This window comes from Bombyx mandarina, chromosome A1 (genome assembly GCF_030267445.1).
Source record: "Bombyx mandarina strain Sakado chromosome A1, ASM3026744v2".
NCBI classification, from domain to species: domain Eukaryota; kingdom Metazoa; phylum Arthropoda; class Insecta; order Lepidoptera; family Bombycidae; genus Bombyx; species Bombyx mandarina.
Window position 1 is genome coordinate 12,940,473 of NC_143234.1, and position 12,839 is coordinate 12,953,311.

The window sequence follows — 12,839 nt, forward strand, 5'->3', positions numbered from 1 at the left end:
GCGCGCCGAAATTCATCAAGACCTTACTTCATAGGATCATTTCTATAGTAAGCTCTTACCGAGAACTTCACACTACGTGAATGATCGACAACCACGATGAGGAGGCGTGGCGCGACACCCTGAGCGTGAGGCTGGCGATGGTAGTTGTACCATCAGCCTTCGATGATCGTTCGATCCCCTTCACGGGGGAGAGTGGGGTGTTGTCGCTGTCTGAGTGGTTATTTTTGAAACCCCTATTAACGCTCTATATTAGACTTGCGCAAAACATCACTTGCCAATGTAATGTGATATGACATCACTTTTACAGACAGGTGATATTACTCGAAAACATTACACATCACTCTTAACATTACTCGGTGCGTTCAATAGATACTGTGACGACGAATACATTGTATCTATACACCCGAATCATTACCTAAGTGATGTGTATGAACACATCACTTAAGTAATGATTCGGGTGTCATTACAGTAGTGTATTACAATACAAAGTATGAACTTGAATACACTGTTAAATTACTTGACAGAGATTGACTTACTTAATAATATAATAATTTTATTTTTTACTTAATATAATTTATTGCGGGATGAACGGATTTCATATGGCGACTTAGACTGCAAATTGAGCTTGACAATAATGTTAATATACGAGAGCAGTAGATGCATTGTTTCGGCGCGGTCTCCTCAAAGTGCATCCAAAGAGGACTGTACTTTCATTTAGACGCCGTTCTTTCTTTCACTTATTAAACACGCATTAAAACAAATAATAAAACTATTTTCAAACAAGTGCTTAAGTAATTCAAACACAAAAATTAATATGAAATATTACTAAACAATTACGAGCGACTAGCGATTTTACAAAAGTTGCGAATTAAAAATTAAGTAACTACTTGCGGGGAACTACTGGCTGGCCGCATGAAAAATATAAACACAAATACCTATATTAAAATTCAGACGTACCATAGGTATAAAAATGTACCTAGCGGCCAGGGCATACGGTTCAAAATCACTAGGAATAATTCCGTGTCGCTTGCTCATTTATTTTGGCCGATCGGTCTGTCTCGCTCGCTCGGTTCCGTTCGTGTAATATGCAACATTACACGACAAAGAAAGAAACATGTTGGGTGATAGTGTGATGTTTGTTTCCTTCGCGTAATGTGTGATGTTGCATTACATCGTAGAGTAATATTACCGGAGTAATATCACTCGCATTACTTACACATGTCTACTCTATATATATTAATGTCAATGATACGCCATATTTGTATAGTCTAGGTCATAGATTATACACTTAATATGGTCTAGGTATAAAGTACTATAAAGTAGGCTATAGACTTGCGCTAAACATCACTTCCCAATGTAATGTGATATGACATCACTTTTACAGACAGGTGATATTACTCGAAAACATTACACATCACTCTTAACATTACTCGGTGCGTTCAATAGATACTGTGACGAATACATTGTATCTATACACCCGAATCATTACCTAAGTGATGTGTTCATAGTACTTTGTATTGTAATACACTGTTATATTACTTGACAGAGATTGACTTACTTAATAATTTATTTTATTTTTTACTTAATATAATTTATTGTGGGATGAACGGATTTCATATGGCGACTTAGACTGCAAATTGAGCTCGACGATAATGTAAATATACGAGAGCAGTAGACGCATTGTTTCGGCGCGGTCTCCTCAAAATGCATCCAAAGAGGACTGTACTTTCATTTAGACGCCATTCTTTCTTTCACTTATTAAACACGCATTAAAGAAATAATAAAACTATCTTCAAACAAATGCTTAAGTAATTCAAACACAAAAATTAATATGAAATATTACTAAACAATTACGAGCGGCTAGCGATTTTACAAAAGTTGCGAATAAAAAATTAAGTAACTACTTGCGGGGAACTACCGGCTGGCCGCATGAAAAATATAAACACAAATACCTATATTAAAATTCAGACGTACCATAGGTATAAAAATGTACCTAGCGGCCAGGGCATACGGTTCAAAATCACTAGGAATAATTCCGTGTCGCTTGCTCATTTATTTTGCGTAGTGCTGTAGCACTGCACGTCAAGCCATCGCGTTGCAGCGTCGATCGGTCTGTCTCGCTCGCTCGGTTCCGTTCGTGTACTAAGCAACATTACACGACAAAGAAAGAAACAGAAACATGTTGGGTGATAGTGTGATGTTTGTTTCCTTCGCGTAATGTGTGATGTTGCATTACATCGTAGAGTAATATTACCGGAGTAATATCACTCGCATTACTTACACATGTCTAGTAGGCTATCCAGTAGTCCATTACCCAATTTAGTAGAACTCCCGAGATTCACCACTAGACAAGTAGTAAAATCTAAAACATTTTATTAAATTTATTAAGAATTAATAAATATTGTACATAAAACGTCACTATTCACACAAGCTATTTATTTAATTAATTATCATTTAAAAAATACCAGTTTAAAGTGTCTTATAATTAATTAACAACACCTGTTTTAATTTTTTTAGTACATTATTTCTAAATTAGAGCATCTATAAATATAATTAGAACACAACATAATTATTACAATAAAAAAAATTACGAAGCAAATTTTATTATACATTCGAGGTTATATCTAATTTTTTAAACACGTTTTTCACTTGTACAGATTTACACTTTCTGATATTTTAGTGCTCTCTTAAGCACCTCGAGTGAACAGTGGAGAAAATAACTCGACCACTTTCTAGTACGATTTTGGATGTCACCGGCTGAGATACTATGATCCTCTCCGACACTACCACATGTATCGAGAGTTTTATTATAATTTGATAGGGCATTTACTAGGCTAATGCTCATTCCAGCACACTTGATAATCTAAATCTAAAATTTATAAAAAAAAAACGGGATTCGAGACAATTAAAAGTTTATGCATTATACGGGATTAGCATCAGAAAAGGTTAGGTTATATTTATGTTAATGTGTTTTCTAACAGGTCTTTACTAGGGAATGTATAGGAGAGGTACCGGGAATGTATGGTTTACTAATGTATTACATAAGTTAACGACTGATTAATTAACAATAGTTTTAATTTATTTCGTTGCATCAATAAACTGTTAGATTATCGGTTAATAACTTAATGGTGAAACTGGTTTTAACATCAAGGCGTCTTGCCGAAATTGATGTCATATAGCTTGGATTTCATCTTATCAAATTATACATAGAAAATTGGTTCTAATGAATATTAACATTGTATGTATTATACATATTTGCAAAATACATAAGTGACTTTTTTCAAGATTTAAATTATTGATCATTTTTAGATATATATAGATTATATATTATATAGATTATAGTTTAGGATTCAACTTCACAAACAAAAAAAAAACTATACACATATCATCTGCAAAAAGGCAATTTTTGCAAAAAATAATTGTAAGGGCCTCATTCTTCTTACGTAAATATGAGTAGATATTGACTAACATTTCTTTAAATGGTTAGAACAAGGTAAAATGCTATTTGTAATAAATAAAAATCACAACTTCACGTTGCAATCTATCTGCTTAAATCTCTCTTTCTTCACCAATACTTAAAAACTGATAACAGCACCATCTATACAGAGTATAAGGCAACTCTTTCCGAAGTATTCCCGCAACCCTATTTAACTTGAGGTGGAGTGGAGTGCATTGTAAGCACGCGTGGTTAGGCACACCTCCATGCGTTTTACTAACGAGCCATATTCCCACATTACGGTCTAAAGTGTACGGAAGAGGTGACTTTATTCATGGTACAGTGTGCTTAGTGCAAGTTTTTTAACGTCCTTGATAGCGTAAAAGATAACTCAAGTTTGTATGCAGTTGGAACAGCGCCCCTAACGGTAAGCGTAGGCAAACGTTCCCACTCCATACAAATTTGCATTAACTTTTACGCTATCGAGAACGTTAAAAAACTCGCACTAAGCACACTGGATCTAAGCGCCTCAACACTTCCAAATAATCTTTAACATTTTTACCTATTCCATTTTGACCGCGCGCTTACTAGAGGGCGCTATGGTAATTATAACCGATATCACCCCACTACAACGTGAGCGCCCCCACCAGCCTTGAGACATGAGGCTGAAGTCTTAATAGCGACTGTCCCATTCTTCAAATTGGAACGGATTATAGCTTCTCGGTAAAACAGGCAGGATGATGGTGCCTACCCGTGCGAGCTCACAATGTACATAACTAACGCAATAAAAGTTCACAAAACCGTGCATACATCGATAGATTTAAAAATAAACGAGAAACAATACTAAACTAAGCTCAATATGTATTGTTTGATCTAGTTCATATTTCGTGAACTTGCAAGATACGCAGGGACTCCCCGGATCACACGAGATCATTGAACCCGCGCATCAGCTGATTTTTATTGCGTTACATTGCGTAGAATAGTAAACAAAGTTTTTCATTCGAATTTGTTATATTATACATTAGTTTGAGAAGACAGCTGTGCTACCAAGTCTTCGTAAAAAAATTGAGAATTACCTTCAGCTTAGAATCAAACATTTTATAATAACTATTAGGGGTTATAATTCGATCTATATTTATTTATTTAAGTTAGTATATTTTAATTATATAATTTCACTAATAGCCGAAAGTAATTGCGGATATTCATTTATTGATATGCTAAATGCATATTATTTTGTCTGCAACGTTTATTATCCGTATAAAAAAATTATCTATTTATAGTATTCGAGAATTACTTCGCGAATGATTCTTTTTGGTTACCAAAAAAATTTCGACTACCCTACATTGTTCATCACGTAGTTCACAATGTTTCATTCATTCCCTCTATTTATCTATACTATTCGAGAATTACTTCGCGAATTATTCGTTTTTTGGTTAACAAAAATTTTTCGACTACCCTACATAGTTCGTTACGTAGTTCACAATGTTTCATTCATTCCCTCTATTCATCTATAGTATTCGAGAATTACTTCGCGAATGATTCTTTTTGGTTAACAAAACATTTTCAATTTCCCTACATTGTTCGTTACTTAGTTTCCAATGTTTCATTCATTCCCTCTATTTATCTATAGTATTCGAGAATTACTTCGCGAATTATTATTTTATTGGTTAACAAAAAAAAAACCAACTACCCTCCATTGTTCGTTACATAGTTTACAATGTTTCATTCATTCCCCTCTATTCGTTATGCAGATTCTCTTCGCTTTCCTCGACGAAGCCGCACTGCAGCTCGTACAGCTTGGCATAAATTCCCTTTCTCTTGATCAGTTCGCGATGCGTCCCGGTTTCGGCGACCACCCCTTTATCGATGACGCAGATAATATCCGCGTTCTGTATCGTGGACAGACGGTGAGCTATGATGAGGCACGTGCGGCCTTCGCTGGCCTTGTCCAGTGCTTCTTGGACCACCTAATCGAGAGGGAAGAGATTTGGTCATTCGAATCTAGAATAAAGACGAAAATTACTGATGATATGACCTCTTGTGAGTCCGCGCGGATAGGTACCACCAAGAGAAGAGAATGCAAGAGAAATTGTCAAATAAGCTGAATATCATAGAACTTAAAAGTGCAAGTTTTTTTACATTTCATTTCATTCACAAGAGGTCCTACCATCAGTAATATGGTATTTTAACCATAACCACCATAAATTTAATATGGTATAGTGAAGTAATGGCTGGAATATTACCTTTTCGCTGTGAGTGTCGAGTGCTGATGTCGCCTCGTCGAGCAGTAACACGCGCGGGTTTCGCACGAGCGCTCGCGCGATGGCGATGCGCTGCTTCTGCCCACCCGACAGCTGCGACGCGCGAGCCCCCAGTCGCGTGTCGTAGCCCTGATACCGGACTCACAGTCAGATCACAGAATTACACGTAAGATCTCGTGATCGATGCCGGAAAACTAATTTGAACTGGGTTATTGTCGAGGCGGGGCCCGATTAGGGCAGGGCACGCCCCCGGTCATTGTTCTGGTCGAACCCGTCGCTTGCGACGAAGGGCTCGACGAGTAAATTAACCCACAGACACAGCCCACTGAGTTTCTCGCCGAATCTTCTCAGTGAGTCGCGTTTCCGATCCGGTGGTAGATTCTGCGAAGCACGGCTCTTACTAGGGCTCGCAACGTCGTCAGGTTTGAGCCCCGTGAGCTCACCTACTAGTTAAAGTTACGCTGAAGTAGCCTCTCAAGGCTATCAGCTTAGGTAGGAAAAAAAAGCTGGGCACGAAAAAACTGGCAACTTTGCAAGTTTAACCCGCTCTGTTTCTAGCTGGATCATCTCAGAGGGTCGCGATTCCGATCCGGTGGTAGATTAGGCGAAGCACAGCTCTTGCTTGGGTTAGTTTTAAAAAAATCTCTCAGGTTGAGCACGTGAGCTCACATACCCGTCTACGTGTAGCTGGATTAGACTCTTAAGCTACTAACGATTAGGTAAAGAAAAAAGCAACTTCGTAACGACAAACCAATGTGAAATTATTGGCAACTGCACCAATTTAGCCTGATTTTAATGTTCTCACGTTAGAAATAATAACAATTAATGGTACTAAACGTCCGTTTGGCAAAGACCTGGTCCTCACACACTTAACGACTTGGAGTGATGTCAAAGAGCAAGCGCGAGACAGGGTCAAGTGGAGACAACTTGTGAGGGCCCTATGTACTAGCGGGGTACCCTAAGACTACAACTACAACAACAACAACAGACTGGTGGTAGGACCTTTTGTGAGTCCGCACGGGTAGGTACCACCACCCTGCCTACTTCTGCCGTGAAGCAGTAATGCGTTTCGGTTTGAAGGGTGGGGCAGCCGTTATAACTATACTTGAGACCTTAGAACTTATATCTCATTTGGTGGGTGGCGCATTTACGTCTTAGATGTCTATGGGCTCCAGTAACCACTAAAAACCAGGTGGGCTGTGAGCTCGTTCACCCATTTAAGCAATGAAAAAAAACTTTCTATTGATACTTACGTTCGGCAGAGCGGATATAAAGGTATGAACGTTCGCCTCTTTAGCTGCTTTGACGATCTCTTCTATGGGCACGTCCCTGGTGTTGTCGCCGTACGCGATGTTGTCGGCGATGGTCCGGTCGAATAGCACCGGCTCCTGAGAGACTATGCCCAGGTTCCGCCGCAGCGTCGACAAGCGCATGTCCGATGTAATGCTGTAGTCGTCCAAGTACTGTCAACAGAAAAAAAACATTAGGTTTTATTGATTTGATGGTTGTCTGATGTAATTCTGTAGTCATCCAAGTACTGTCAACAGAATAAAAAAAATAAGATTTTATTGCTTTGACGCTTGTCCGATGTAATAATGTAGTCGTCCAAGTACTGTGAACAAAACAAACATTTTGTTTTATTGTTTTGACGAGCTCGTGGCCCACCCAGTGCTATGTTAACTACCCGCATTGAGACAAGAGTTCTAAGTCTCCGTTTTTACAGAACAACGGCTGCCTTAACCTTCAAAACGTATTACTGCTTCACGACATAAATAAGCAGGGTGGTAGTGCCTACCTGTGTAGACACACAATACGTTCTATCACCAGTAATGCTCTTTCAATTTTCAATCTTTACGATAAGCATATGCTATTGCCGCAATCAACAATAGGTCGGCTTGTTAGTTCTAAACATAAGCGATTATGGTATGTGAACGGTCTGAGGATCAGTTGAACAGTCGATTTGTCGACTAGTTTTATATGAGAACGGTCGATTTCTTCCTTGTCGTCTATTTTGTGTCTTTCTTTAAGGACGTCAAAAAATGTACTGCGTGCCGCTGGTCACGTCCGCCCTCGTTCCATTTCTTTTCGGATTCTTGTCAAGTCTCTGTCTTAGTCTGTGTCTATGTCTAGTCATTATAGGTCTTAGGACTTTTTGGCGGGAACGCGAGGAGTGAAGTTGTGTGACTTGTTTTATTTTGTCTATTTAGTGTTTCTTCAGGTTTAAATGTGTAATAACGGTGGTTTATTAACTGTTTAATATCTGTGAAAGTGCACAAATATGGGAAAATGAAACAAAGCCGCTGGACCTAACTTCTCGGGATCCTCCAAAAAGTCCACTGAAAAAATCTCAGTAAATGACCACCATTTTACTGAGATTATTCATCCCATATCATCTCATCTCATTTCATTTCACCCCATATCATATTTTTTTATAAAATTATGAATATAAATAAAAATAAGACATGACTTAAAGGTCTTAGTTACCAGGTCATAAAATCCTTTAAAAAAAATACAGGTCTTATGTCCTGTCAAAGAGGCTGCACGCTACGACAGTATGGATATATAAAACATTGCAGTAGGGGCATGGAGGTGTATACAGAGGTATACTCACGACGTTCCCGTCGTCCGGGTCGTAGAGCCGCTGCAGCAGCTGTATGAGCGTGGACTTGCCGCAGCCGCTGGGCCCCACGAGCGCGGCGCGCACCCCGCGCGGTATCGCGAGGCTCAGGCCGGCCAGCACCTCCACCTCGCGCCGCGTCGGGTACCGGAACTTTATGTTCTTGTACTGGATCTTGCCTTCTGCCACCTTCCGACAAACACACGTGACATTAATAATAAAAACACGTGCAGAATCGTAAGATAGATTCTGCAAATATATGATCAACCATAGTAGTAGTAGCAATAGTAGAATACACTTAATTAGCCAACCCCAACAAACCGTGACATTTACTTGAGCGAGTCCGTAAATGTCACTAAAGTACTACCAGTGCAAGCTGAGAAAGTAAAAATTAAAAAATAATAATAATAATAATAAATTTTATTTCAGAATTAAATTCCACATGAAGTGTAAGTAATACAAAATCTTAAAAAGGCAGTACATTTTATTTATTTTGCATTGACCATGGCTGGTCTTGAGTCAACATGGACTTCATTCCAGTGCTTCAGTATAGGGCAGTATAGGGTACACATTAATAACGCACGATTTACTTTGAACAGGCACATAAAAAAAAATGTCTGTACACCGGGCGCCACCTATCTACACGTATGTTTTTCGACCCGCTGAACACGAATTTTAAGTCAGTTTAGGCCGTCCAGCCTTCAATTTCAAGTGAATTGCAAAAAACCCCAAAAGATAACGAAAATTCGATGTTTTGGCAAGAAAAAAATTTGTGAGATCTAAGGCAAGCATAATTTTCATGTATTTTGATCTGTTATATACTAATTTCAATCGTACTTTAATCATAAACCGTTTTAAATTTAAAAAAATAAAATGTAAAAAATTATCAAAAATTGCAAAAATCGAAGGAAATTGGGATTAACTTGGTATAGAAAAAATTGTGGACCCGGATTGACGAAGATTTTCATGTAATTTAATCTGCTTGATTTGATTCTGCAATAAATTTGGCCCATAGTCCCTTCAAACATTCATAAAATTGCAAAAAATCGATAAAATAGCAGAAAACTGCTGCTGAAAAAATTAATCTTTTAAACACAATTAAATAAATTTATTGCACTTTTTTTTGCTTAGGTGGTTGGACGAGCTCACAGCCCACCTGATGTTAAGTGGTTACTGGAGTCCATATACATCTACAACGTAAACGCCACCCACCTTGAGATATAAGTTTTTAGTTCTCAGTACAGTTACAACAGTAATCACAAGAGGTCCTACCACCAGTATTAATTACAGTTGGCCAGTGATGTAAGCACTCACGTAGTTCTCGTGCAGGGCGGGCGCGTGCGTGTCCTCGACGAGCGCCCGCCGCTGCAGCAGCGTCATGACGCGGCCGGCCGCGCTCATCGCCGCGCCGAAGTTCGGGGCGAACGCGAGCGCCTGCCCCATCATCCACGCGCCGAACACTAGCGCCTCCGATACCCTGCAACGTATCCGCTCAATTTGACCATACCGAATCACAACACAAAAAATACTGGTGGTAGAAACTCTTGTGAGTCCCCCCGGGAGGTACCACCACCCCGCCTGTTTCTGCAGTGAAGTAGTAATGCGTTTCGGTTTGAAGGGCGGGGCAGCCGTTGTAACTATACTGAGACTTTAGAACCGATATCTCAAGATGGGTGGCGCATTTACGTTGTGGTTGTCTATGGGCTCCAGTAACTACTTAACACCAGGTGGGCTGTGAGCTCGTTCACCCATCTAAGCAATAAAAAAAAATGATTGTCTGGTTTTATGAAACCACGGTAAAAGTGAAACTTTTTTTTTACATTATAGACATTTGACTCTGACAAACAACATTTACATTAAACACTGACAAAAACAAAAACAAAATAGCGTGGAGCACTGGCACAAATGAGTAATAGTCTATACACTACACGGTCAGCTGCTGCGAACTATAGGCGCCGCCATATTGGGCTGGGCTGCTCTGACAAGCGCCTTTCACTTTATCCCTACTCCGCGGCCGACCGTCACGCGACATGCAACACATAGATGAAAAAGTTTGAGACGATGTAATAAAAGTTTCACTTTAATTCACTTTAAAAAGCAAACATACCAAAGGTTTGTCCAAGACAGAAACTCATGCAATTAATACACATTAATAAGCTTAGATAATTTTATTATTGAGCGATACAATTAAAATTTCAAATATAAATAATTGTTTATTTTAATTAACGAATTTGAGTTTTGAGCGTACTATATGAATACTATAATGAACATAGGTAACGTTCTTGTATTTTTACGATGGCTAAAAATGTACTAAGAGGAATTTACATACGTCACGGTTTTTTTTATTGCCCTTGTAGGCAGACGAGCATACGGCCCACCTGATGGTGAGTGGTTACCGTCGCCCATGGACTTCAGTAATACCAGGGACAGAGCCAAGCCGCTGGCTACCGCTTAATACTCTCCACAAGCCTCGTTTGAAGAAGGACATGTCATAGCGCTCGGGAAACACCGTGGAGGGGAGCTCATTCCACAGCCGGTTGTAGTGGTAACTCACTTGATCACGGACTTGTAGTGCAGCTCCCGGTTGGCGACGAGCACGCCGCCGTACCAGAGCGCCAGTGCGTACCCGGCTACGGGCGCCGTCTGCCCGAACGAGAACACGGCGCCGCGCCACCGCAGCGAGCGCCGCGCAGTGCGTTGCGCCGCGCCCCCCGCCTCCTCATACCGCCGCAGCGCCCCCTCTTCGCCGCCTGGACCACGCGTTTGTCAATACTACTCGATCGGTCAACAATACTATGTGAGTCCGCTCAGGTAGGTACCACCACCCCGCCTATTTCTGCCGTGAAGCAGTAATGCGTTTCGGTTTAAAGGGTGGGGCAGCCGTTGTAACTATACTTGAGACCTTATAATTTATATCTCAAGGTGAGTGACGCATTTACGTCGTAGATGTCTATTGGCTCCAGTAACCACTTAACACCAGCTGGGCTGTGAGCTCGTCCACCCATCTAAAAAATAAAAAAAATACATGGTCACGGTCGCCACTTATCAGACCCAGGGGACGGGGCAACGCAAATCCTCCATCGCCCAAAACATGTCTTGTCGGATCTTCGGAATCCACTGTCGGTGCTATAAGCGCCCAATCAATCATCGCTCACCGTCTTCGTCGAGCTCATCGATTACGATAAAGGGTTCGACGAACGAACTAACCCATAGACAAAACCCAATGAGTCTCGCACCGGATCTTCTCAGTGGGACGCGATTTCGATGCTAGATACTGCAAAGCACTGCTCATGCTAGGGCTAGTGATAGCAATATCTCTCAGATTGCCCACCGTGAGCTCACCTACGCGTTCGAGTATAGTTGTAACAATCCCCAAAGTTACATTTAGAAAGAGGTAGGGGGATCAAAACTGTCCCCACAGAGTCATATGTTCGGACTCCCTGCAAAAGACAGCCGCTGTATTAATTAGAATTTTGACCTCACACCTCAAGGCAGCGGCGATCACTTTATAATGAATACTGTTTATAAAACAATATTGAATCAAATATCAACGAAATTGTTAAAACTACCTGTCGCACGTAGAAACCACGACTCAGTACGGAGACTTAGCTTACCTAGCCCGCATAGATCACAGATACACGTGTAAACATGGCACTAGCACTGTGGATACACAATCTAAATACATACTCACAGAAAGCAGAGACGGTCCTGATGTTCGTGATCGCCTCGGTAGCTATGGTGGTGGCGCGGTCGGAGGCCTCCCTGACCTCGGCTATTCCTTCAGACAGCACCCGCCCTTCCAGCACGACCGCCCCGATGACCATAGGGACTGAGACCAAGGACACTAGCGTCATCTGCCACGTGTAGTACAGCGAGAGGGCGATCCCTATTACGATTGTAGCTGTGGCTTGCATTAATGCGCCTATCCGTGTGCCAGTTGCCTGAAGCAGAGAACAACATATTTACGTGACGCCTCCCCTAGATATTACCAATCACTAACTCGTAAAAATAGGGGTTCTTGAACTAGTCTTACGGTATTATGGTGGTTCACGTAGTTGTGAAAAAAATATTTATAAACTTATATTGTTATTAAAATATGTTGGTCAGTGTTTGCACGAGTTCATAGACGTCACGATACCAATGCCACCATCCATATAGGGAGACGAATCCAATACAATTTTCAATGTATCTATAACGTATTGTTACGCCGGTAAGAGTAACGCCATCTATCGCCGAATAGTCGAACGAATATCGAAGGATCTAGAACGCTGGAGAAGTACAACGCCATCTATTGACAGATAGCGGAAACTACTACTAGATATGTGTGGAATATTCTCGATAATTCTAGGGATGAGGTATCGACTATAAAAGCGTTGTAGAGATAGCATGCAATCAGTCAGTAATCGGAACTACTCGAAGCGAAACAGCGAACGGATCACCTGAAGCGAAGCGGAACAAGCGAATTGAGAGTTTTAAAGTGTTTGTGAAGTGTTTGGCTTTGGAATGAGCTCCCCTCCACGGTGTT

The 12,839-nt window shown here is 40.6% G+C and overlaps 1 protein-coding gene and 1 non-coding gene across 2 annotated transcripts in view; one reads left to right on the forward strand and one right to left on the reverse strand.

The window, feature by feature from the left end:
• The first annotated feature begins 17 nt into the window (after positions 1-17).
• LOC114246331 (small nucleolar RNA U3) lies at positions 18-219 on the forward strand. The gene has a single exon (XR_003624825.2). It is a non-coding gene; the product is annotated as a small nucleolar RNA U3 (small nucleolar RNA).
• A 4,445-nt stretch (positions 220-4,664) lies between these two features.
• LOC114246264 (multidrug resistance protein homolog 49) overlaps positions 4,665-12,839 on the reverse strand; it is a 43,613-nt gene continuing 35,438 nt past the window's right edge. The window contains exons 18-24 of the mRNA XM_028178723.2: positions 12,006-12,255; positions 10,869-11,064; positions 9,629-9,791; positions 8,309-8,503; positions 6,951-7,160; positions 5,680-5,826; positions 4,665-5,403 (exon numbers count right to left, since the gene is read on the reverse strand). Of these exons, the coding sequence (XP_028034524.2) occupies positions 5,173-5,403; positions 5,680-5,826; positions 6,951-7,160; positions 8,309-8,503; positions 9,629-9,791; positions 10,869-11,064; positions 12,006-12,255 (1,392 nt within the window). The 3' untranslated portion in view covers positions 4,665-5,172. The remainder of the gene's footprint in view (positions 5,404-5,679; positions 5,827-6,950; positions 7,161-8,308; positions 8,504-9,628; positions 9,792-10,868; positions 11,065-12,005; positions 12,256-12,839) is intronic.